This window comes from Oryctolagus cuniculus, chromosome X (assembly GCF_964237555.1).
Source record: "Oryctolagus cuniculus chromosome X, mOryCun1.1, whole genome shotgun sequence".
Taxonomy (NCBI): Eukaryota; Metazoa; Chordata; class Mammalia; order Lagomorpha; family Leporidae; genus Oryctolagus; species Oryctolagus cuniculus.
Window position 1 is genome coordinate 128,563,180 of NC_091453.1, and position 26,877 is coordinate 128,590,056.

The 26,877-nt window shown below is 52.2% G+C and overlaps 1 protein-coding gene across 2 annotated transcripts; it reads right to left on the reverse strand.

Annotated features, from left to right (window-relative positions):
• Positions 1-9,771: 9,771 nt before the first annotated feature.
• On the reverse strand, positions 9,772-14,198 carry LOC138847511 (melanoma-associated antigen 8-like). Of its 2 annotated transcripts, none has more exons than XM_070066564.1 (2): positions 14,107-14,198; positions 9,772-11,414 (listed from the first exon to the last, which is right to left on the reverse strand). In XM_070066564.1, the coding sequence occupies exon 2, from the start codon at positions 11,352-11,354 to the stop codon at positions 10,347-10,349; it is 1,008 nt and encodes a 335-aa protein (XP_069922665.1). In that variant the 5' UTR covers positions 11,355-11,414; positions 14,107-14,198; the 3' UTR covers positions 9,772-10,346. The 2 variants fall into 2 exon arrangements, with proteins under 2 accessions (XP_069922665.1, XP_069922664.1); XM_070066563.1 differs by having other exon boundaries at positions 13,880-14,192.
• Between the last annotated feature and the right edge of the window lie 12,679 nt (positions 14,199-26,877).

The window sequence follows — 26,877 nt, forward strand, 5'->3', positions numbered from 1 at the left end:
GCTGCACCAAATCCTCCACCTACTTACGTTGGGATTCTTGGAGCAAGGATTCTGTTTCTGCTGGGTTCTGCCGGTTGTCTGTGACCATCCTCTTCTTGGACGCGGGAGCTGTCATCACATTGGCTGCATGGAAAGCGGGCGGTGGCTCCCTGAGGAACCCAGGACTCGGCCTCTCAGCAGCAGGCAGCTTCCTCTGTGTGGCCAGGATCAGGGCGGGTGGGGGAGGCAGGGAGCCAAGGTGGATGCTGCCTCTTCCCCTGCTGTGGGAACCTGTGCACCCAAAATGCCCGACAGCTGTCCTTGGGCATCAAGGCCTCCCTCAAGCTTGCAGGGTTGACTCTTCTGACAGTGAGGCTTCATCACTTTTCTGGGGGCAGCAGACATGAGATTGGGCAGCCGCTGGGCCATAGGGATGCAGAAACTTGGGGAAGAGAGGGAGGGCGTGAGTGATAGCAGCTGAGAATCAGAGCTCTGAGATAGGCACTTTTGAGGCCTTTTCTTTGGGTACTGAACGAGGGCCTCAGAGAGCTCCTTTCCTGCTGGTGGGCCAAGTCCCTTAAGTGGAAGGACAAGGGAGAAGGTCCCTAAGCCTGCAGACAGATGGCAAGTGCCCAGGACAGGTGTGAAATCCCACATTTTCTATGGCATGTTGGGTCCCTGCCATGCTTTCAGGACCCTTACCTCACCCTGACTCCTGACACTACCTGGGCCTTCTCTGCTCTGTGACCTAAAGATGGTGTGTGAAAACACGTCTTCACCTCCTGGCTCCTGGATGAACTGAGGGATCACGCAGGTGCACACATCAGAGAGGTAGTGTGAGGAAGGCCATCCGCCCACTCTTCCCCGCGTCTTCCCATGACTGACGGAAGGGCAAGGCCAGGCTGAGGTCCTGTGTGTTCATGCGGGCTGTCTTTGCAGTGATGATGACGTCTCTTGGCAGACCCTGGACACCTGTGCCTCCCAGGCAGCTGGAGTTTCCGGGATTTTCCCTGTGTCTCCCTCTCAGAACAAGATCCTCTGCCTCCCCGACAGCCTGGAGACAAGGTGAGGAGGCAGCACACGCCACCACCTCTGCTGTGTCCCCTCTGTTATCTCCGTCTTGTGGGTAACTCCTTGTTACTCCTGCCACTCACTGCCCTCCCTCACCCCTACCTCTCCTGAGATCAGCCGCCATCTGCCTTTGGACCAAAACCCCATCTCCAGGACCACTCCCCACTTGGCTGCCTGTGGTCGAAGGTGGCATGCCACCTGAGGCCACCTCTGATTTGGCCAACCAGGGATGAGGACAGGGGGCACCCAGGCTTATGGAGTCCCTTTTCTCCAGCCCAGGGGCCTCTTCGATCTTCAAGGAGCATCTCTACCACGGCTCCTGGTGCAACCGTGACTCCATCGGATCTCCTGGTGTGGCAGCCTCTGCACACCTGAAGATGCCCCTTACGGCAAGGCCCTCACCTCCCTCAGAACCACGAGACAGACCTGGGGTGAGCCACATCTGGACAGCCCTACCTGGGGTGTGCCAAGGCTGCTAGCAGGAGATTTGGGTGACTCCTACGTATGGGGTGATGATCATCTTAAGTGTGCTAAGCCTGTTTAAATTTACTCCTGGCAGGGCCTCAGCCCCTGGTCTTCTGATGATGTGAGGCTGCACCTTGGGGGCCTAGGACCCCATGTCCCTGAACTCCCTTAGGAGGAAGCAAGGGGGGCCATGAAACTCCCCAGCAGTCCTGCCCGCAGATTCTCTGGGGTGAGAGCAGGGGCAGGCACCTGTGGGATCCCTATGTCTGGGATGAGGACTCTGATGCAGCCTCACTCACGGGGCCCGGGACTCTTCTATCTGCTGAGTTGAGGCCACCCTGCTCACACCGTAGCCCTCCTCTCCCTGACACCAGGAAAGCAGACACAAGGACACACCCCATCTGGCCGTCCATCCCAGGTCCTTGTGGGGCTGAGGTTGCCCTCTGTTCTAGGGTCTAGGCACTCCACAGCCCTCCGTCTGTCTTCTCCCCTTGAGAGAGAGGCCTCACTAAGCCTGCATTGCCCCAAGCCTTATTTCCTGCAATTCCCTAGGCTGAATTCAGGTGGGGCCTTCATCTGACATCCGTTTTGGGAACTCCCAGGACTGACAGCAGGGACAGACGTCTGCAGGTCCCCCTGTTCTGGAGTCTAAGGCCCTCCCCGCTCTGCCCTGCGACCTCTTCTTCAGGACAGGTCGTGCGTAGGCCCTTTCCTCAGACCGAGGCCCTCACCTCTCCCACCGCGGAGGGGAAGTCAGTCGTAGTAAGTCTGGCTACCACCACCGGGGCTTCCAAGGGGGAGAGCAGCAGTGAAGATGGACCCCCACGTTGTCCCTGTTGCCACGCGAGGATCCGCCAAGTCCCCTCTCAGCGGTTGTGCCTTGAAACGACCTAGGGTCGACTACATCACCACGGCCTGCCCGTGGACTTGAGTCTACACGTTCACATCAAGTTTCTGACTGCAGAGTGCCCTGAGACAGAAATTGGACAGCGGGCTCAGCCTGACCAGTCTGCTCCGTGATCATCCAGGGCTGACAGCATAGCTGGGGAAGGGCTCCTTGGGACCCCTAGTCCTCCCTCCGGGCCCTCATCCTCCCTCCTGACACAGCCTGTGCACTCTACCTTAGGGCAGTCCGACGCCAGCCCCAGAGAGCAAGGCCCTCCCTCACCACTCCCAGTTCCCCAAGGCAGAAGCCTGTGGATGGCACATCCAGCCACCATGCTTATGGCTCGCAAAGACTGAGAGTGGGGGCACAGATGACTCTGCAGTTACCTTAGACCTCACTGAACGTCCTCACCCAGATGCCTGTCAGCCCTCCATTTACTTCATCTACCGGATGGATCGCAGTGAGGATCTGATTCCCAGGGTCCACTGAAGTAGAAGAGGGGGCGAGTGACTCAGTGGGGCGAGTGGGTCCTGGGGTGGTGGTGTAGGCCAGAGAGTAGGGACAGAGCTGGATCCCTTGGGGCACTCTTCTGGCAAGGGACTTCGTAGGTCTCCCCTGAGCGTCTCACCTTGAGTGCTTACCCGGCCAGGGCCCTTTCCCTTCCTCTGAAATGAAGTGGCACCTCCAACGGCCCACTCCAAGTCTGGAGGCAGAGGTCAGGGAGTGTCACCTCTGGCCACTGTCCTGCCGGCTCATCCAGGCTGACCACGGAGCGACAGATGGTCTCTGTGGGCCCCTTGCATCTGTGTCCCCTCAGACCTCCTCCAGGGTCCTGACCTTAAAACCAGGCAGGACCTGGACCCCTGTGCTATGCTCACCTGGTTTTTCTTTCTTTTTGGACCAGATTGCTCTTGGAGTCTTGTTCTAAAATATGGCCGATTGCCTACAGTCGTGACACTTCATTTCAGATGTAATTGTATATCACTTTAAAAGAGAGCATTTTGTACATGTTGTCTCAAGCAAATACGATCGTGATGTAAAATCTACATTGAATGCAATATACCTGATGTTCCGTATCCGCAGCCCTCAGAACCTGGCCAGTCTGTTTCTGATGCTGGCCCCACCTACGTTGCTTCCCAGCAGCTAGAAGGATGTGACACAGATGAGACTCCACAGGCTCTCATCACTAAGCCCCGGGGGAAGCACCCAATACCACCTCGGACTACACCTCTACCACCCCCAACCCCCAAGGAGCCCAGGCTTGTGGCGTGCTGCTGGGGGAGCCCTCGGTGACAGGAACTGTGGCCTGCAGACATGGGAGTGGCCCCGCAGGGAACCAGGGCCTGCCCTGCAGGAGGAACACTAGGCACCACCGGGGAGGTATCTGCTCTGCTCTGCTCCCAGGGTGACACAAGGGGCAGCATTTTCCTGCTGCCTGCGGTGGTGCTGCAGCAGCAGGCCAGCACTCCCCCCACTTTGGGACAGTAGCACCGTCCACTGAAGCCTTTCCCAACCTGCAGGTCAAGTCTCCTGAGATACAGGGCAGGTGACCTGGCTCTGAGGCCACATGTGGCTCTATGGATCAGGCCACACCCCACACCTGGCTCATTAGACGCTCCGGACCTGGCTATCTAGACCCCTGCCTCCCACTCTCTGTTCCAGGACCCTGAGCTACCACATACCTGTGCTCTTCCTCAGATCTACGCTCCTCCAAATCTCCTCAGAGCCCAGCCCAGACGTTCTCGGGTCTCTCAGGTACCGAAGTCTTCTCCATGTGGCCCTCTAAGATCACCCTTTTCCTACACTGCAACCCCACTCCCCACCCTATCCCCAGCTTTCATGATTGGGTTTTCCAGATTGCATTGGAATCCACTGCACACGTCACTGTGGAACCCACTTCCCCTTTTACCTTCTTCCACGGTTCATGGTGTGCCTTCCCCTTCCCCACACCTGCCCCAGAATACAAGCTCCACAGTAGCAGGAGCAGGGGACCGGTTCAATGCTGTGTCTTTGGAGCCGAGAGCAGTGTCTGCCCCTAGTGCACGCTCTGTATTCAGTGGTGGGATGGAAGAAGGCTGCCAGCCACAGATTCTGTTATGCGGAGCCTCCGTGCACTAAACCCCAGGGTGCAGCTAATCTTCCCGATCAACCAGCCAACAGCCTAAGTGGGAACGCTCCCTACCATACACTCATGGCTGAAACCCTGGGCAGGTACTCAGTCTGTCTCTCGGACTCCCAATGCCTACCTGCTGTGCCATCCCCTGGCCTGTGCTGCCAGTGTGTTGGGAAAGTCAGCACGGCAAGGCTCTAACCACCCATGGAAGTCTGGGCCCCCCTCACGCCAGCAGGCCGCTGAGGCCTGCCTTTGACCTGACGTGCCGTTCCTCTTTGCAGGTCCTGGGATCTGCAGGTCAGCACAGGAGTCACCGCAAGGCAGCATGCATCAGTCCAAACGGTCCTCTGGAGACTGGCGTTTTTCCATCCTTGGGCCCATCCCTGAGCCCCACGCCACCTGCCGCTGTGCCCACCACGTCCCATCCTGGCCTCAGCCTGCCCCGGCTGGTGGGGCTCCCTTCCTACCACCCCTGAACTAGCGTTCCGGGTGCACAGCTGATCCTCACATGCATTTGTGTTTACGTGGACTCCCCAGACAGGACTCCCCTTCCAAGTCACCATGATTCAGACGGAACTGGGAGGGGATGGCACGGCCTTGCCAGGGGTCTCCAGGTAGTTGTCAGGTGATAATCACTGCCTTCTAAGTATGGCAGAAATCGCTGTGATTTTGGCTAATTGTTCTGATGACCCCACTGTCTTCTATCTAACATTTCATTAAGCCTGTCCCCCTGACTGGGCGAGAATGTGATTTTACTTTCTGAGGTGGATCCAGAGAAGCAGGACAGGGCTGTTGTGCGAGCCATCCTCAGAGCTACGAGCTCCAGCCACGGAGTCCCCAGACAGGATTGTTGAGGGGAAGCACGTTATGGGGCCCAGTGGTTATTAGGACATACCCCAAATCATGAGATGTCCTCAGACAAAATTAGCATTCCCAAGAAGCTGACTTCCTACCTGGCTCTTGCCATCACTGCCCCATGGCGGTGACCCCTGACACGTGTACTAAGGCCCTTCCTGGGCTAGCATTGGATCCCCAGCCTCCTCTTGTCCTGCTCCCGTGTGGGGGCTGGCCATCGAGAACACAGGATCTGCTGAACAAAGAGATCATATCGAGGATGCAGGGTCGATGCCGAATGCAAAGCCAGGGGGAACGCGCAAGACAGCACCGAGGGCAAGGCCACCCACCCTGAAGGTCAGTCCAAAGGGCACTGCAGTCCGTGATGCTCAGGTGGAAGCAGGGAGAGCCCGAGTGCCCCATGGCCATGTGCTGCGGCCTGGTGGCTCCACTGTTTGCCTGGCAGGCAGCCTGAGCAGTGGGGCTGGCCTGCAGGAGACCAAAGCTGTCACTCAGACAGCTCTGAGAGGAGGGCTGAGACAGAGTCTGGATGGGGGTACAGGGCCCTTCCCTAGACTTTAGTGTACCTTCCAAGAGTCTAACTGGCAACCTGTGTGTCCAAGGGGAAGCTACTCCATCCTCACTGTCTCTCCTGAATGCAAGAGTCCTCCTGAGGACCTGGTCTCCATTGCAGGGGAGGGGGTGACCACATGCGGCTGGAAAGAGGCTGAGGGGACAGCATGTGGAGTGAGTCTCTCCCTGGCTTCCTTACAATCCTCGTGCATGCAGCATGAGGCATGGGACATTCGGTAACCGCGGGTGACAGCAGCTCCTCCCTGGTTCACGTGGACCACAACCCACTGCATGAAAGTGTGTGACCCAAATGAAGAGGCAAAGTGGAAGTGTGTTGTCGCGTTACTCTGTCTTTGTCTTTTGTTGCTCTGTGTCGGAGATATATCTTACCAGGATATTTTAGTGTTTCTGAGCCTGTTATACCTCTTGAGATCCACATGCACATTGATGGGTGCAGGATATCTGTTCCCCTGAAAGCCTGTTCACCTTGAGTGTCCTTTCACACCTTAAGACTCCGCAGTCCTGGAACAACTGGTTCTAGTCCCTGCAGGGTTCACTTTCAGACCTCTGCACCGGGAGCAGGAGCAGCGGCAGGAGCAGGATTCTGGGCTGTGGGAGTTGGCCCTGGGGGAAACTGCCAAGACACATGTGCCTGCAGAGAGGATGAAGGAAAGCCTGTGTCCCTCCCCCAGAGCTGTCTTCCCCTCCATGGTGCCCAGGGCGTAACCACCAGTCCCTTTGTGCAGCATTTGGGCATTCAGGGACCCATGACTGGCTAGATTCCCAGCCTCTAGCCCTTCTGCCTACTTGGCTGGCCTAGAGAATAGCGGGAAACTCAGGACAGCCGTGGGGCCTGTATTCAGGGGGCCTTGTGGGGATAGGTAAGAGTGTCCTCCGGGGTATTGCTGGATCCAACAACTGTGTCGTGCCCAGTTTAGGCCTGATACCAGATTCCTTGTGGAACCTCAGCATCGTCATATTAGGCTGAGAAGTGGCCCCCCACACAGCAGTTCAGACCAGGGTGGCTACAGTAGGGGAGGGGCTCGTGAGCCAGGCCTTTAGGAGGAGCAGCTGAGAGAGCTCAGTGGCATTGGCTTGGGGGTACAGGACAAGGATGGCCTCCCACTGTCAGTCTGGGTCCTTCCTCCCTTGGCTCTGTCCTGAGACTCTACAGTCTGAATGCTTCCCTTTATCATGGTCTCTGTTATCCCAGCAGAATGCCAATGATCCCCTTCCCCATGAGGCTGAGGTCAATTCACGACATGTGAGTCTGCTAGCTGACACGTAACCTTCTTTGTCTGAGCACCTGTGGCCGTGTCATCAGTCGCTCTGAAATCCAGTACTTTGCTGGAGGGTGCTTAAGAGGGTGGTTAAGAGAGGAAGATGTTGGATGGTGGTTCATTGCTTTTGTCTTCAAATTCAAGACAGCATGTCCAACACCTTTCACTTCCCAAGCATTTCTCCCACTTCTTCTTTTTTTTTTTTTTTGTATTTGACAGGTAGAGTTATAGACGGTGAGAAAGAGACAGAGAGAAAGGTCTTCCTTCCGTTGGTTCACTCCCCTAGTGACTGCTATGGCCGGCACTGCGCTGATCCGAAGCCAGAAGCCGGGTACTTCCTCCCGGTCTCCCATGCGGGTGCAGGGACCCAAGCACTTGGGCCATCCTCTGCTGCCCTCCCGGGCCACAGCAGAGAGCTGCACTGGAAGAGGAGCAACCAGGACTAATACCCGGCGCCCCAACCGGGACTAGAACTCGGGGTGCCGGCGCCACAGGCGGAGGATTAGCCAAGTGAGCCACGGCGCCGGCCTGTGTTTCTCCCACTTCTTAGGAACAGAGCTTCGATCAGAAACCTGCCCCTCTGTGAGACTGCTGAGAGATGTCAGGTAGAGACAGCCTCAGGAACCCATGCAACTATCGATGTATTCAGTTCCCAGCTTGGAATAAGAAACTCTTCCACGTGCTGTGGAAGATATCTCAGTAGTTTCAGTCACCCTCTCTCTACCTTCAGGGCTGTAACCCAAAGGACATTTGATTATGAGGCAAATCGCAGTCGACTCACTGCCCATGGGGAAAACAAAGAGCCTGCTGGTGATTCCCAGAGAGAGACGACATGGTGTCCAAAATCACAGCCCAGAGCAAATTTTCTAAGGACAGAGCTGGGTATATCCGGGAGGGCCAAGGGTGAACTTTGGTGGAACCACGGGACCTCTGCAGGGAGCAGCAATGCTACGTGTCACACGGAGGGCCGGTGATTCTGTGTAGAGTCCACAGTCCCTGGGCAGCAGTGAAGGGCAGGGCAGCAGGCTAGGTTCCACGGCTGGATGCAGGCACTTGGGGGACGACAGGGAATGGACACTAGTGTACCAGCAAGAGCTGAGGCTGCACTCCAACACCCTCACTTGGGCAGAGTCAGCTCTTAAGGATCCAACCACAGGCAATGGCCAAGATGTGCAGACTCAGCTGCATTTGTTTTAACCAGGTTTTAGTACATGGACAGGCTTCAGCAAGCCTGTCAAAAAATTAAAAAAAAAAAAAAAGAGAAAGAACTGGAGTCAGAAGGATGGCCCCAGGCCGGGTGCAGGGTGAAGCGTGGAGGCCCTGTGGAGGCCCCAGATGAATGCAGACCCTGTTACTCCAGCCCTGCCACCAGATCCTGGGGAACTCCTAACGCCTGGGTTCCTCCTGTGTGTGTGGCCTGTCTGATCTCTCCTCGAACAGGGCACTGTACCAAAAGCACTGGGGAAGTTTCTGATGCGTGGTGTCACTTTCGTAGTGGGGAGCTGGCTGTTTTTGTAATAGCACTGGACCCTCCCGGACCTTATCACTCTGACACACCTTTGCTGCTGTATGTTCTCTGGAATGTGCCACAGATCATGCGACATACCAGGACATGGAATAACTAGCCAAACAAGGGCCTTCATGCACTAAATTGGGTCTACACTTCAGCACAGAAGACACCCAACAACATCTGGCAGAGGAGCTGGGTGGAGCTCAGAGTCACCAAAATTGCAGCCAGGAACCAGCTCATTGCCTACCTCCAAGCTGAGTTTGCATCCAAAGAATTATCTGCATTCATTTTGTAGTCATCCAGAAACTGTAGCCCTTGCTTAAACTTGGTCCAATTTCTCTCTCTCTCTCTCTCTCTCTCTCTGTGTGTGTGTGTGTGTGTGTCTCACAAACACCACTAAACCCATCTATACACACACACGCACATGCACACACACATGGAGTAGACACACAATTGTTAGTTTTTTGCTGTGACCTGCCCAGCCAGCAGTGGAGTAGCAGTCAGGGCTTTCAGACCTCACTTCCAGGGAGAGTCACCCTCTACCTCGCAGAGCCTTGCACTTGGGGGGCATCAATCACTTGTTTCTTGCTCTATGCTCACCCTCACTGGCACAAGAGCCCAGGACACGTCCCAGAGCTAGCCCAGGTAGCAGATGTCTTTCTGCCTTACCTCACACCCAGAAGGGCCTGAACAGAGTAACTTTCAACGTCAGGATGCTCTCTGAGCACGAAGACCCACGCCCTGAGGATCTGGTCCCTGACCCAGCTTCAACACATGGAACTGCCACAATAGGAAATGCAGATTCCTTAAGGCCTCAGTTCAGGGCAGTTACTCTCCTCCGCTCTCCACCGGGGCCCCGGCTGCTCAGCCGTCTTTCCCTGGTTCTGTGGGTCTCAGAGGACATCTCTCCATCTTCCTCCTATGAAGGCTGCTGCTGGACTCTACCCTTCTCTGCTAGGGTGGGTGTGGCCTCTCCCTGCATCTCCACTCCCACCACAGGGCCTTCCACAGAGCGGAAGCACAGTGGATGTGGAAAGGATACATGAGCCAGTGAGCACAGGAACTTGTTTATTAACACTTAGTAGCTTTCCATTTCCATATCAGCCTAGCAAATCCAGCTGTGTGCGTACACGCATACTAACTTTACAGGATTGCCCTCATGGGGTAAAGGATGAATGGATGCGTTCTCCTTGTTTGTCTCTGGTCATCCCATCCATTTTGCTGCTAAATTCTTTCCCTTTCCAAAGAAATATCTGCTCCACTGCTATGCTATCTTGAACCAGAACAGAGAGAGATGCATTTTTCAATTTCAAGAGCAAACAGCAAAACTCTTATGCCAAAACTCTACGTTCAGCAATAAGTGTGTAATGATTGAGCAGCACCTACACGGATACAGAATCTAAAGACATCTGCTTAATAGGAAAACCATTTTAAATACCAGAACGGGCGGAAAAAAAAAAAAAGAGTACTTTCTAGATAACTTGCACAGAAGCGGAGCACGAAACCTCGAGACCCCATGACTGTAAAAGGCACGCTGGCCTCCATTAGCCAGAACTCTCACTGCTGCATTCCAGGTACGAATAACGAATAGGCCACCTTTCACAGGGGAGAGAAGCTACCCACCCAAACCCTGGCTCAACCCTGCCGCCCTCCCTCACTCCCACTGGCACCACCTGCACCTGTTGCTGGCATGCCCCCTTCCTCATCTCTCACGGCCTTTCCTTTCACTGCGGGGTGGAATCTGGGATCATTCCTACTGCACTTGGCTAAATACTGCAGGACTCTCATTGCGCTGGTTTCAGCGTGGGCCCTTGGACCCCACAGAAACTCATAGTGAGCACTGCTGCTCTTGGATGCCTGCCTACGGTACTCCAGGTAGCCTGCCTGCACCCAGTCTTTGGTGACGAGCTGCCTGGGCTCCCCGTAGATGCAATGATCTACCCCAACAAACAGCCCCATTACACTCAGAGCTTCCCAGATCTGCCCCTCATGGACACGCCCACCACCGATGAACACGATACCCAGGATGGCTATCAAGAGCCCAGTCTTGGGTATGCACTGATCACCCCCTAGCACATCATGGCAAGTGAGGCCCAGTGCAGGGACAAGCACATACAAATGGCCAGTGGGGTCTGCTTGCTTCATCTCAATGCCAAAGATCAGATGGATGCACTCAAAGGCTTTGCAGAAGATCCCAGGGAAGTAGTCTTCATAATTCTCGGTGACACAACTCAGCATCCCTTCCACGGTGATCGGCTCCCTGCTGAGATACCTGAGGAGCAGCAGCCTCACCAGCTCAGCCATCTTCTCGGCCAGCGCACCTCGGAGCTTAGACTCTGTGTCTTCCAGGTACTGCCAGGTGCTCCGGCCCTCTTCTTCCTGCCAGGTGCAGCTCTCATCAGATTGGCTGTATGCAGAAGATGATTTGGCAGTGCTGGAGGAGGCTCCATGAGGGTTCTCAGGAGGACTAGGGACCCCAGCTGCAGGCTCCTCCTTGTGGGTACCCTGGATCAGAGCAGAGGGGGAGCAGCCGGCAGTAGTGGCCTCCTCTTCTCCGTACGCGGGCAAATGAGCATCCTCTCCCTGGGCCTGAAGGCCTCCCTCAAACTTGCAGAGGCGATGTTTCCGACCACGAGGCATCATAGCTTTCCCGGGGGCAGCTGGCACGAGGGCCGGCAGCGGCTGTGATGGGGACCCTCAGTCCTGGGGGAGAGACAGAGGGCGTGAGTGAGTGCAACTGAGACTCTCAGCCGTGCAAGCTGTGACAAAGGCCCACGTACGAGGTTTCTCTCGGAGTGGTGAACGCAGGCCTCACAGGGCTCCTTTCCTGCCGGCGGGGCTGTCGTCGTAGCAGTGGAAGGAAGAACTGAGAGACATGGTTAGCCTGGGGCAACCAGCTGGCCAGTAGTGCGCAAGGCTTCAGGGCTGAAGTAGAGTAGGTAGGGCCATGAGCCGTGGGTTCCTCACTCCTGTGAGAAGCAGGAGAGGGGGGCCCTACATTCTGCTTTGGTAACTGCACCTAACCCTGATTCTCCGCATAGTGTGTTCTGTGACCTAAGAGCACCGCCTAAGGACTAGCAGTTCACCTGTTGCTTCCCGCAGCTTCTGTTTGAAGAACTCAGGCTTCAGACTACAAGCATTACTCCAGGCCCTCGACCTCACTGGAGAACGGACCAGAATCACTGAGGTTCCCACTCTGCTCATGTAGATGGTCCCCTCTATGCTCACTCATAATTCTCACTTTGTTGGGGAAGGATCTGGAAGCCTCCAACGGCCTACAAGCACATCTGAGAGCTAGAGTATGACTCCCAGAGAGGGAACAAAAAGCAGCTAAGGTCCCACATCTGGCCACGTCTCACCTGGGGTGACAGGCAGAGGGGACCTATTTCAGTGGGTTGGGTGATCCTGGGGTGAGCAGCTGGCTCAGTCCCACTACAATGATTGGCAGGACCTTGGAACCTCCCCCTCCTGACCTGAGTCCAAGCAGCTCTCACCAACAAGTCCTTGAGTTTGCTGAGACCAATGATGCCCAAACAGGACAGGGCACTTTAGCCCGAGACACCTGTGTAGGCATTTGGGTTGGATGCAGGCATTGGTCTCCTCTGTTTAGGGGTGGGGGCTCCCCTTTTCACCCATGCCTTATCTGTCTACATTCCTGCCTGAGCCTGCCCTTCCTCACCCCTGGCCCACTGAGATCAGCTGCTATCAACCATTAGATGAAGACTTCACGTCCCTGACCAATGCCCACCTGCCTGCCCCTGCTGTAAAGTGAACATGCCAAGTAAGGCCCTCCTAACCTGCTCCCTTCACTGATGAGAACAGCGACATCCAGTCCCCACGGGGCCCTTCATTCTGGGCTGGTCGTACCCTCAGTTCTTATGAACGGGCTATACCGTGGGTCAGGTTTGGGGGCTTCTCCCTCCGCTCACACAGTGCAGTTCCCTCTGCTGACAGAGTCCAAGAACCACTTCCAAGAACTGCACCTGTACCACGTGGCAAAATGAGAGGCTCCCACGTCCATCCACCTACCCTGCCCTGAGGATTCCCATCTCTGGCAGTTCCCTACTTTGGGGGTTTGGGTTACTTTCACGCCTTCTTCCTCACTAACATCCCTTACTGTGTGACCTGCCGGATCCTGGACTCCCTCTGCTCCCTGTGTGTGGCTCCCTCCCCTGACTTGATGTCTCCCTCAACCTAATCACAGCTCTCTGACACCTGGCCAGGAAGGGGGAGGTGCAGAACATCTGGTCACACTGCTGAGGTGCCCCCAGGGCCCGAGCATGAGTGAGAGCTCCATTTGTCCTCTGTTGTATAAATTACCCCGGATCCTCCTCCTGTCTCCTACCTGGAATCCTTGCGCTTGCAGAGCTTCTCCCACCCCCCAGTTCTCCTGCCCCCATGATGAGCCACTGCACTTCCCTCACAATGCCCTGAAGGGTTTCAAGGGCAACCTCGCAGTCACAGCAGAGGCTGGGTTGGCTGTTTTCTGCCCTGGTTTCCTGAGTGTCTCGGTCCTCATCGTGACTCTGTGGACGACCTGAATCTCACCCCGTGACCACCGGAGGCGGTGCTGCTGCTTCTCAGCCCCTAAGTGTACCTCAGCAGGGGATGTGGAAGTCGGGATAGACTGGAATCCAGTCTCCATGCCCGGGCTCTGCCCGGGCTTTCAGAAGGGGCCAGGCTTGGGCCCTCTGCCCTGGAGGCCTTGGTCCCCGTCCTCCTGCCTAGGTCCTTCCTCGACTCCAGCCAGGACCTGGGCCCTCCTTCTGCTCACTCGAGGCCCTGCCTCTCTGCTTCTGACAGGCCCCGAAGCTCTCTGAGGTCCAGAGGCAGAAGACGGGAAACACATCTCCGATCGCCCTGCACGGGGCTTAACAGGCGGATGGCAGGCGCAGGCTTCCATGGGGATTCTCTCGCCCCTCCTCCACCCCTGATCTGGAGTCTAAGCCCCTTCCCTCGTCTCTCTCTCCTTCCCTGGGTGCCGCCGGGCCTGGGCGCACGTCCCCTCACTCCAAGTCCCCTCACTCCAAGCCCCTCCCCTCTCTCAGACCGCCAGGGCCGAGTTCAGACGACTGCGCCTGGTCACCATGCGCAAGGCTTTCCAAGTTGGATCACAAGGGCAGGGATGGACACAGTGGGTCCCCGCAGGCTTCCCACAACATCCTCACCTCGGTAATCAGGCAGGGTCTGTGGCCCGGCCCTCGGCCGAGCTGAGTCTTCCCCGTCAAAGCGAGGCTCCGACTGCCAGGGTCCCCGGATGTGGAACGGGCCAGCCGCGTTCAACTCAACACTTGAGCCCCGGGGGGAGCGGGGTCGACGGCAGGGGCGGAGCAGGACACGCCGGGGCCCTCTGTCTGGTGTAAGGCCTTCCCGGGTGGCCCTCTCAGTGTCTCACCTTGACCAGGAACACAGCTTCTTCTCTTCCTCTCTGCGGACGCAAGTGTGTGTCTCAGACGCGCCCCTGCCACCGCAGAACCGGAAGTCCCGGTAGGGCACTTCCGGCTCCCGTGCTCGGGGCCTCCCAGGGCTGAACACAGGGGCGGGATGGAGTTCTCTGGCGGCCACCCTGTGCTCCCTGAGATCCTCCCCTTGTAGCCTGGCACAGCCTGGGCGCCCCCACCCCCTGGAGATTTCCGTCCGCTCCCCACTGCCCAAGTCCCACCGTCCTCGAACAGTGGTTGGGAGGGGGAGAGAAGATGCTGACAGCCGTGCTAAGGCACGCCAGGGCTGACAGCAAGGGTGCGGCAGGATTTTGTGCTACCCATCCATCCTTCCACAGGGTCCTCCCCTTCGTCCCTGCCAGAGCCAGGACACCGGACCTCTGCCGACCTGTATCTGCTCCCCTCAGACCAAGGCGCCACTCCCAGGGTCCCCTGACCTGTTCCTGGGGGGCTTGGGGTGAGTGGTGAAGCTCCCAGAGCAGCCTGTGCTCTCCCAGGGCTGAGAGCAGAAGCTGGGCTCAATCTCCTGGGGTTTCGTCTGTTGTTCTGCGGTTGGGGGTCCCCTCGGTCTTCGTCCTCGAGGGCCCACGTCTTACACCTGCCACCTTAACTACATGGCCCAGCCGCGATGTCTCCCCTCCTTCTCACCTCTGGGCAGCTCTCCGGGAGCACTGTGTGTGGAGAATGCCTGTCGTCCCGAGCAGCTTTCTGGCTGAGGCACTGCAGCACCCATGAGCACAGTGCACTGCGAGGGGAGAGGGGCCTCTCTCATGGGGTCCCCTCAGCAACCAGGCATGGGCTTTGGAAACCTCACCTTCTGAAAGAGTGCTTTTACGCTGAATAGGATGAACTACAGCAGCAGATTGGGGGGTGTGTTGCTGTTTTGGTTCTATCTATCTTTTCATAGTGCAGTGCAGGGGTTTTCACAGTTTACTCCTTATTCATAGTAAGAGATATATCTCACATCTCAACCAACTGTATGTCTAGGTTAGAAAGACAACAGTTGTGATCTGGATTGTACTTATGTTTTTCTATATACAGAAATTCATCTTTGTACACATACAGGTACACATTATACACACATGTTTTATATATATACATACAATTGTATTTTTACATGCATATATAGATTGTGTATACTGGTAGACTCCCATCAGCATCCCCTATTTCGTCATTGGTTATCCGTTATGAGAAAACCCAGTTTCCCTTTCATCATGTGTTTTGCAAGATTAGAGCCCATTGTTCCCTCTCTGGTTTTGGTCATGAGGGTTTGGACATTCTAGCCTGGGCTACCTGCTATCTCATGCAAGCAGCCAGGCTCTGTTTGCCCTAGCTCTTTCTAATCTGGCATTTGTAAGCAAGTAAAACAAGCAATTTTCATTTAAAGATGTAGCACAAGCAGTTTTAGTTCTTTTCATTTTTTTTTCTTGAGGTTTTCTTTCTGTCTTCTCTGCACCCTAGTTCCGTCCTGCCTCATTATGAAATGGAAATACCCTTTAAATATTGCTTTGCTAGATGAGTTTAATTAGAATTCACCAGGAATTTCTTCTGCATGATTTCCTGTACCTCTGGTACGACCAATTTTTTTTTTTCTTTCTTTCTATACCCTCTTGCGGGTAGGGAATTATGACTGGAAGGTTTTCCTAAGGTTAAATGGTGCTTTTCATTTCTTGAATGCCATCCACTAGTCCTTCCAATTCACTGCTATGCTGACTACACCACTGGTTCGTTTTGGAATTTGCTGCTGCAATGGTGAACTGGGATCTAGTCATATGGTCACAGGTGTTGAGAAGATGAAGTCAGTCAGGCTCCCTCGCTGTCATTTGCTAAGCCCAGAAGCTGTTACAGTTCTGCAAGCCAGCCAGTCAAGAAGCTGACACACTTTTGCTACGTTACTGTCTTTTGTAAGGATACAGAAGATCCTGTGGCAAAGTGGAGCACAGTCCTTCTGGGCGTTCTTCTTTGGTGATGCAACAAGTAACTGAAGACTATGTGGGAGTCCTCACCTGCTGCCAAGAAAATAAAGAGGTGTGAATTTTCCGCACAGGCTCTTCAGTTTTCCTCCACCTTTCTGAATCTGGATCTCATCGTCCTGGAGCTGATGTCCTGCATTACATATGAGGCAGCTGGCAGGATTTATCTCAGACCAGTGTGGAGCCTTCTGCCAAACTGGAGGGCGGGATGCCGGGTGGCCAGGCATGAGTAGGTGGTGCTTGCTGGCTACAGCTTTGTCTGCCTGAACACTTCCTCCAGGAGGGGCTGAAGTGAGTGGCCCGTGCACATACAAGAGATTGCCTTGTATGTGTGCAGAGAGACACTAGAGAAGAAAGACGGCCGGGCAGCAACAGGAGCAAAAGCACTGGCGTTTCTAACTGCTTTGCAGACAGAACCTGATCCTAGGTCGCAGGTGGACACTCAAGAATGGCACCTTCATCATGCCCAAGGGAAGGAAAGAGAGAATCGGAAGGCACGGGAAGACAGGGTTTGTGTTATGGAACCCGGGGTTGCCACCCTTCAGCTACCCGACACGGGTGGAACAAATGGTACCTGTAGTGCTTGATTCCTTCAGTGGAAAGCAAGATGCTGAGCCTGCAGTTCTGTTCAAAGCCCTTCCAGTAGCCGCTCAAAATGGAAAGACTCAGCAAGAGAGAGTTCCTCAGGGGCAACCACGGGCATCACTGCCCGCCCCATCCCATGGAGGTAGATCATTCAGTGTTCTACCTGTATACCCAGGCAGGACTAGCAGATGTAGGGTCTCAATTTAGGCAGAAAACTTGGGACTCCGCTGCAGCTTGGCTGCTCTGCTTATGGGATGTAGGGTGGATGGGACTTGCCCTTGGGACTGGAAATGGGAAAACTGGCATCCCTGGCTGGGCGCTGTGCTCTATAGTAGAGGCCTTGCACCCTTCTTCCACAAGGCTATCTACATATCATGGTTTGGAAGTGGCATACCCGTGAGTGCATATGTTCCATTATGTAGATGATGTGATGTCAACTGTGACTATCTAGCAGATTTGGAAGCAGCTATACCCATTGTACTGAGCCATTAAAGGCATCAAAGGTCATTGGCTGGGCAGTTAATGAGTCCAAAATGCAGGGACCAGGATTCTCTGTAGGAGTTGTCTGGTTGGGTAGGAGGAAGTTCATTTCTCAGGCTGTTAGAGTCACACTTCAGTCCTTTTCCACCCCAATGACCATCAAGCAGTTGAAGGACTTTGTATGATTGCTGGCATACAGCAGCGAGTATTTATGCTTCATCTGACACACATTCTTTTTTTTAACATTTATTTAAAGAATATAAATTTCCAAAGTACAGCTTATGGATTACAATGGCTTTCCCCACCCCATAACTTCCCTCCCTCCCGCAACCCTCCCCTCTCCCCTTCCATTCACATACTTACACTGCTTGAAACAAAGGCATGGGGCAGGTATGGGGAGAGCAGAATGCAAATATGCTTCACAGGAGCCAAGCACAATGTGCAGATCCTATAGACCCCCAGTGCGTTTTATCCGATCCCCCACCCCCACCCCCCACCATGTGAGCTTCACGTACATGCCACTGCAGAAGGGTTTGGTTGGGTCCTTTGGCGGTTTTGGATACAATCCCAAAAGCAAAATCTATACAAGCAAATCCAGTAAGTTGGATTTTACAAAAAAACATTTCTCAGTGCTTGCATTCGGGTGCAGTAGGTTAAGCCGCTGCTTTGTGACATGGCATCCCATCAGAGTCCTGGTTTGAGTCCTGGCTACTCTGATTCCAAACCAGAAAGGCAGCAGATGGTGGCTCAAATAATCTGGACCTCACCAGCCACACTGGGACCTGGATAGGGTTCCTGGCTCCTCATTCATCTTGGCATAGTCCTGACCATTGCAGCCATTTGGCAAAGGAACCAGAGGATGAAAGATATTCTCTTTCTCTCTCTCTCTCTCTCTCTCTCTCTCTCTCTCTTCTATTTATTGTAGGAGTTTGTGAAGGATTGATGACAATTCTTTCATAAACATTTGGTGTATTTCAATAGTGAAGCCACTTGGACTTGAAAGTTTATTTTGGGGGGACAATTTAATCTGCAAGTTCCGTTTCAATAATGGTGGTAGGGTGATCTGGATGACGTATTTCTTCTGGTCTGAGCCTCAGTAGTTAATGTATTTCAGGGACTGATCCATTTCATGTAAGTACTTCAAATTTATTGAACACAGCAGACACGGAGAGGGAGGTGACAGGCAAAGAACCACAAGCCCCAACTACAGATATTTATTAAAGAAAAGAGTGCCAGCATCACAATGGAGAGGAAGAGGAAGGCTGCCTCAACCCAGGTACAGGTGCAAAAGGAAGATGAAACGCCCCCCTTATGCTCTGCCTCTTCTTTTCCTTGACTTTCTACCAAGACTCTTGCTTGGCCCTCACCTGACACAAACCTCCACTCATCCCAAACCTTTTCAATGAAGTCCCTGTTCCCACCTCCCTCCATTCCCTATTTCATCAAATAAAGGCCATTCTGTGATCTGTCTGCTGTCCTTCCAGAACCCTAAGAGACACAAGAAGTTAGATGGACCCCTGCAAGGAAGTTTGAGTAAAAGAGTCCCTCCAAAAATCACCACCTCTTCCATGCAATGGAAGAATGGGAGAGGGACAATGCCATTGGGTCCTTATCGCTGTCAGAATGAGAAATTAATAAAAATGAGCCAGACCTGAGAAACTGTAGGGACTGATACAGATAGATCCTGCCTACCCCTTAGCCACCTCCCCTGCTTACAACAACTTATGAAACTCTAGTACAATTAACAGTAAGGAAATTGACATTGGTACCGTCAGAAGACAGAATGGTTCCACCAGCACAAAGGTCCCTCATATTGCCCTTGTATAGGTATAGCCCATTTACTCTCATACCCACCACCTCTTCAAACCAAAGCAACCTCTGATCTGATTTACATTTGTATAATTGCTAAAAATAAAGCTCTATACAGGGCTGGCGCTGTGGTGTGGCAGGTAAAGCTGCTGCCTGCATTGCTGACATCCCACATGGATGCCAGTTCGAGTCCCAGCTGCTCCACTTCTGATCCAGCTCTCTGCTTTGGATGGGAAATCAGGAGCAGATGGCCCAAGTCCTTGGGCCCCTGCACCCACGTGGGAGACCCGGAAGGAGCTCCTGGCTCCTGGGTTTGGATCAGCGCAGCTCCAGCCATTGCGGCCAACTGGGGAGTGAACTAGCGGATGGAAGACCTCTCTCTCTCTCTCTCTCTGTCTCTCTGTCTCTCTCTCTCTCTCTCTCTCTCTCTGCCTCTCCTCCTCTCCTCCTCTCTGTGTGTAACTCTACCTTTCAAATAAATAAATGAATCTTTAAAAAATATAGCTGTAAGAACACTTGTGTACAGGATTCTTTGTGAGTACGAATTGCCTATTCTCTAGGATCAATGCTCTGGAGTGTGATTGCTGGGTTGTATGGCAGTTACAGGTATAGATTTTAAATTAATCGATTTTACTACAAGAACATATCAGATGGAACAGAAATTGAGTAGCATATACAGAATCTCCAAGTACTGAGTCTCTCTCCTCCAAAAACTCCCCATACTGTTAACATCTCGCATTATTGTGCTACACTTGTTGCAATGAATGAGCCGATAACAATACTGATCCATTGTTTTTAACTGAAACCCACACTTTACATTAAGAATCCACCCCCTCTTTGGTCTTGCGTGGTTCTATAGGTTTTATCACATGCAGAATAGTATGCATTCTCCAGTACATTATCACACGGCATGTTTTCCCTGCTCTAAAAGCCTCCTGTGCTTCCCTCACCCATCCCTCCCTTGCTGTCCTCACAACTCTGGCAGCCACAGAGCTTTATGCTGTCTCAACAGTTTTGAGATTTCAGGGTGTCTTCTAGTTGGAACCACACAGGTTGTAGCCCTTGTACCCCCTGGCTATATCTGGCCTGATATGGGTCCCCCCTCTGCCTTTTGTTTCTTGTCCGGGAGGGAACCTCTAGCTCTGAGACTTTGTCTCAGGACATCTGAGGGATGTGGGCTCTGTCAGAAGAAAATGAAGAGTGTAAGTGAGCACAGAGAGGAGCGTCCACACCAATGCAGTCGAAGCAAGATAGATTCTGGCTCACTCTCCAGTAAGATCCAGGGGCCTCGGGTGGTGCTTGCAATGTGAAGCCTCCGGCTCTCCTCAGTTCCTCTCACAGAAGCTCCAGAAACCGGTGCTGAACAGCTTGTCCTTGTGCTCTTAGTTCACAGAACACACAAGGCCCAGGCAGTGCCAAGAATCAAGGTAAAGTGCAGCACCTGAAAGCGGACACAGGAACATACCCACCCCAGAGAGGGAGGGCCCCATGGCTCTGGGCCCTGACAACCCAGCTGTCATCCCTGAAGACTTTCACACTGCTGGCAGGCTGGCTGCACCCTGGGAAGATGTGTCTCACTGTTCCTCCCTTCACCTCTCAGGGGACAGTCCCACCAGCATGACCAGAGCCCCGTGAGGTGCTCTTTCGCCACCCTGGGAGAAGGCTGGTCAGTGAACTTCTGGCACAGCCCCCAAGGGTGCAATTCTCAGCTGCAATCGCTCACACCCCCCTCTCCCCCCCAGGCCTGTGGGTCCCCATCACCCAGAGGCTGCCCTTCTTCATGCCAGCTGCCCACAGGAAAGCCATGATGTCTCATGGTCGGAAGAGTCAGCTCTCCAAGCTTGAGGGAGGCCTTCAGGCCAGAGAAGCTGCTCGGTTGCCCAAGGATGGAGAAGGGGAGGTCACTGCTGCCGGCCCCTCCTCCTCCTCCTCTCCTCTGATCCTGGGTGCTCATAGGAGGAACCAGTGTCTGGGGTACTGAGTCCACCGCAGGGTTCTCAGAGAGGCTCCTCAGCAATTGTAACCTCATCCTTTCCATGCAGCTGATCCGATTGCTGCTCCAACAACCAGAAAGAGGAGGGCCCAAGCACTTGGCAGGCCTTGGCAAGTACAGAGTCCTTGCTACAATGTGCACTGGACGTGAAGATGGCTGACGTGGAGCAACTCTGCTCCTCATTATTACATGAAGGGGCCGGTCACCATGGAAGAAATGCTAAACCACGTCACCGTGTGCATGGGGTGTGAAGATGGCTGACTTGGTGCAACTCTGCTCCTCATTATTACATGAAGGAGCTGGTCACCGTGGAAGAAATGCTGAACCATGTTGCCAAAAATTATGAAGCCTATTTCCCTGGGATCTTCTGCAAAGATTTTGAGTGCATCCATCTGGTCTTTGGCATTGAGATAAACCAGCTGACCCCACTGGCCATTTTTGTGTTCTTGTCCCTGCACTGGGTCTCACCTGCCATGATCAGCTGGCTGATGAACTGACCCTGCTCAAAACCTGTCTCCTCATAGTCATCCTATGGCAAGTACACCCCAGAGGAGGAGGCGTGGGAACACTGAGTGGAGTTGTGTGCTGGGAGGCAGCACTTTATCCATGGGGAGCCCAAGAAGCTCATCACCAAAGATTGGGTGCAGGCAGGCAAGGTACCTGGAGTACCGGCAGGTGACCCACACTGATCCTGCCCCGTTTGAGTTTCTGTGGGGTCCAAGGGCCCATGCTGAAGCCAGTGAGATAAGAGCCCAGCAGTATTTGGCCAAATTCAGCAGCACTGGTCCCAGATTCCACCCATCAGTGAATACAAAAGCTGTGAGAGTTGAGGAAGAGAGTATCCAAGAAGCGAATGCGGTGAGGCCACTGGCAGCAGGGCTGGCAGGGTTGAGCCAGGGCCAGGGCCCGGACCAGTAGCTTCAGCTGACCCCTGTGGAGGCAGACCTGTTCTTTACTCTGTCCTGGAGGACAGCAGTGAGAATTCAGAGGAGGGGAGGGCCAGAGTGGATTTGTGGGAACATTGAGTATCACGGTTTTGTTCTCCATTTCTGTGCCAGCTACTTCAAAATACTCACTTTTCTCCTTTTATGATGTTAAAGGTGGTTTTTTCCCCTTTTCTCCCCAGAAGAGTTTTAAATAGCCTCTGCATCATTGTCGACTCAGGTCTATAGTCACTCACTTATTGCTGAACATGGAGTTCAGGAATAAAAGTTTTGCCAGGGTCTGTTATGGGTGCTTACATCTGTTGTAAGTGTTTCACTCCTGGTGCCCAGGATGGCCAAATACGTGAGGCAACTCATGCTCCCTGGACAAAGGAAACCATTCAGCACTAGCAAGATACCACTCTTGTCTAACATCTTGGATGACAAAGAAGTCCTCACTGACTGAGAGGGCCCAGGAGACTTTCCATCCCATTCCAAATGATCTACAACCATCATCCAGTGGAGCCTTGGGTCACACTAGTAGCTGCAGGTAGTGCGATTGAGTTTCTGACACTAGAGCCACCTACTCTGGCCTCACCAATGCTTTCAAACCCCTCTCCAACCACAACCTCATAGTCTTGGGGTTGAAAGTGAGCCAAGGGTAGGACAATTTACCTTCCCCCTGGCCTGCAAATCTGAGTCTCACCATGAAACACACTCATTTCTCTATCTTCCTGAACTTCCTACTGAACTTCTGGGCACAATCCTATGGAGCAAATTCAGAGCCACTGTCTCCATGGAACGGGACTAGGTCCAGAATGTACGTTAGTAAGCTACCCATCAGTTAATGCTTCTCCGTGCCTAGAGCCCAGTGCCTGCCAACGTTCCCCTGATCATATTAGAAGTCAAGTAGACTCATCTCTATGAGACTTTTCCATACCAAGTCTATCCCAAAGCTGTATACTCTGGTGACTCAACTTGGTCAGTTATAGACCTGATACTCCGGTGCCCTGCATTTAAAGGAAGTATTTTTCATTCTTTTTGTTAATTTCCTTGCACCTAGAGCTCTAATGTCTCTTTGCCTCTGCCCTTGAATGGAAAAATCAAGGTGCTCGGAAAGTCACACAATACACAAGCCTGGGCTCCCTTAGGGCTTCAGAGATAGCCCTCACATGTTTGGAAAAGCCTGAGCAAGAGAGGTTAGAGAACTTTCTGAGAAAATGTAGCCACTTACAACACGTAGATGATCTGCTGTGTGTCAACGCCTCTTGAAAGATTCCAGCTACAATACTATGAGGATTTACAGTTCTCAGCTAGTACAACACGCTAGTCATTAAAGAGAAGGACTGAGGTGGCTATTGGCCTACTTGTGCCTCCAACTGAGTTCATAATAGGGCTAGTGGCCCCTTGGAGGATATCAAACTACCAAAAAGTGATCATCTGAAATTGAACCAAGTCTTTACATATTCTACCAACAAATAATGGTCAAATCCTGAACACCTTGGAAGTATGGCTCAACTCCACGGCCACTGTACTTTTTTTTTTAGACAGTTGCCTTGACCTAGCATGATTTCTTGCTGAAGAGGGATGGGTCTGCACAGTTACTGACATCTCTTGTTCTACCTGAGTGAATACTCTAGGGAGGTGAGAGGGATATCAAGAAAATTTTTCAACAGGCAAGATGGCTTTCTGATTTTGGACAACCAATGACGTGGGCTACCCTACCTGGAAAACTGCAGAAGAGACTATCCCTAGCTGTACTTAGTTCCTATCCGTCACAGAATTAGCTGTTCCTAATTCTTGGCTTCTATCTTTTCATTCTTTTTGTAAATTTTGTTGTTTCTAGGCTTCATCAGCTCCACATCAAGGTAATGCTGGCCAAGAGCTTTCCACAGTTCTTCCTTCAGGAGAGCCAAGTCCTATCATACCTCTAGAACAGACAGAAACTCAAATGAGCTAAAGCCCAATTTTCCTTTGGGGGCTGCTCTAACGCGACTTAAGGTAACGGGTATGAACTTTAACAAATTTTGGTAATTTTCCCGGAAGACTTTAGCTAAGGATTCCTTTAAGTTCTGATTGCGCCTTTCAGTCTTTCTGGAGGACTGGGGTCTCTGGGCAGCATGCAATCTCCAACTGACAACCCAGCCACCACCTTTACAATAGAAAAGGTGACCCATTATCACTTTGCACAGTCTGAGACAGACAAGATCATGGGACAATTCCTCTTTTCAGGCTTTTAATGATTCCTACAAGCTTTGCCGTTACGCAGGGTAAGAAATCTACTCACCCAGTGAAGGAGTCAAATATTTGGAGGCATTTCAACACCCCGCACTAGGGCTGTAGGCATGACTGTGAAGTAGACCTGCCAATCTTCTCCAGACAGGGTATGCTGCATCTGCACAGCTTTGGTTTGCAGAGTTATGGGATGTGGGGCCTGGACCATCTTTTTAAGTCATTAAGCACATTGTTTTGTTTTTCTGTCAACCCATTCCTTCACCGCTTGGGTTTTAATTACCTTAAGTAGGCAGTTATACATTGCCTCAACTATGATGGGTGCAATCATGGGCCTGCTTACCCACCCAGCTGACTCTGGGGTGTCCACACATTTCCCTTTTTGTCTACTATCAACCCCTGAGACAGTGGCCCTCTAAACACGATCTCATTGGACACCCTGCAAGTCTGCCTGGGAATACATGGTCTGCAACATATAAAGGGGAAGGGAAGGTATCAGAGGTCACTGCAGTCTCCTCTCTCATGGTAGTCTGCTTTGGGATCACATCACACAGTGCTTCCCTCTTGTTACTACAGAAGCCTACTTTTCGTGTCCTCTGCAGTGTGCAATGGCTACTGCTTCTTTTTACAGCCTAAGAGCAGCCTGTAAACGTCTTTACCATGTTTAATTTCTTCATTGTTGGCATTTAGGAGCACCTTTTCTTCTCAGATCTTCCTGTGAGCAGGGACCACCATGGAGGCATTCTCAGAGTCGGGAGAGACTGTTGACATCTTTCCTATCCCCTGTTCCAGAGCCCTAGTCAGGGATAACATTTCCACCTCTGGTGTAGGTGTCACTGGAGAGAGGCTGGTGGCTTCAACGGTACCATGTAAAGGTAAAATTGCATGACCTGCTCTCTGTGGACCATTAGCTATTGAAGTGCTACTGTCGACAAACTTGTTTGTTCAGAGTCAGCAAAGGTTCACTTCTGAGAGCTTTCCTGCTTGGTACACCAGCTCTATCACTTCAGAGCAGTCATGCTCTAGGGTGTCCTGAGACACAGGCGGCAGCGCAGCAGACTTCAGAGTCCGACATGTTTCAGAGTGATGTAGGAGAGTCCAGCCAGAAGGCCTGATACCCAGCATTGCACCTCAGATCAACCTACTTTCGTCACTTGTTTTCCCTTGTAACAAGTTATAGAGGGGATTGGCTATTAGACCGAAACTTGGTATCCAAATCCATCGAAAAGCAAGCCATTCCCAAGAATCCAATCCCTGTCCTTGTTTCCTGGTCTTGGGTGGCACCAAGTCACAGAATGCTGATTTGTGGTCTTGGAGCAGGCTCCATTGTTCCTGCCATGTTATAAATCAGAGACACTACACAGTTTCTTTAGAAATGTGTGCCTTTTCTTTTGGTACCTTGTACTCTCACTCTCTGCCAGAATTTCCAGGATTTAATGGTGATGTTATTACAAGTGTCCTCTAAGGGTTAGTGATAAAAATAGCATCCACCTACTGTATGGCTGTTTCCTTCTTTAGTTATAGCTGTGTCAAGTTTCTTTGGAAAATTTCCCCAAAAATTATAGGAGAAAATTTAAATTTTTGTGGTAGAACATTCCAACAGCACTGTAATTCCTGGTGTGTTTGTGAATCATCCCACTCAAAGGTAAACCACTTTTGGGACACTTGGGTACAATGGAATGCAAAACATTACAGTTTTTAAGTCTAGCTCGGAACAATACTTACCATCCCCAGGTAAAGTGGCCAAAGAGCATATGATTGGCTACCAAAGGATGAATGTCTTGAATGGCATCTCTCATGGCACTTGAGTTCTGTAGAAACCTATATTCCTTAGGCCTGGGCATCTTTTTTATTTTCCATTTTTCAAAACTTTTTTTAACTTTTATTTAATGAATATAAATTTCCAGAGTACAGCTTATGGATTACAATGGCCTTCCCCCCCATAACTTCCCTCCCACCCGCAACCCTCCCCTCTCCCGCTACCTCTCCCCTTCCATTCACATCAAGATTCATTTTCAATTCTCTTTATATACAGAAGATCAGTTTAGCATATATTAAGTAAAGATTTCAACGGTTTGTACCCACATACAAACACAAAGTGAAAAATACTGTTTGAGTACTAGTTATAGCATTAAATCACAATGTACAGCACATTAAGGACAGAGATCCTACATGAGGAGTAAGTGCACAGTGACTCCTGTTGTTGACTTAACAAATTGACACTCTTGTTTATGGCATCAGTAATCGCCCTAGGCTCTTGTCATGAGTTGCCAAGTCTATGGAAGCCTTTTGAGTTCAGCGACTCTGATCATATTTAGACAAGGTCGTAGTAAAAGTGGAAGTTCTCTCCTCCCTTCAGAGAAAGGTACCTCCTTCTTTGATGACCTGTTCTTTTCACTGGGATCTCACTCGCGGAGATCTTTCATTTCTGTTTTTTTTTTTTTTTTGCCAGAGTGTTTTGGCTTTCCATGCCTGATATACTCTCATGGGCTTTTCAGCCAGATCCGCGTGCCTTAAGGGCTGATTCTGAGGCCAGAGTGCTGTTTAGGACATCTGCCATTCTATGGGTCTGCTGTGTATCTCGCTTCCCATGCTGGATCATTCCCTCCCTTTTTTATTCTATCAGCTAGTATTTGCAGACACTATTCTTGTTTATGTGCTCCCTTTGGCTCTTAGTCCTATCATTATGATCAATTGTGAACAGAAATTGATCACCGGGACTAGTGAGAT

What these genes read in the sequence shown, in the direction of transcription:
- LOC138847511 (XM_070066564.1), bottom strand. Translation starts at nt 11,354, where the DNA reads ATGATGCCTCGTGGTCGGAAACATCGCCTCTGCAAGTTTGAGGGAGGC.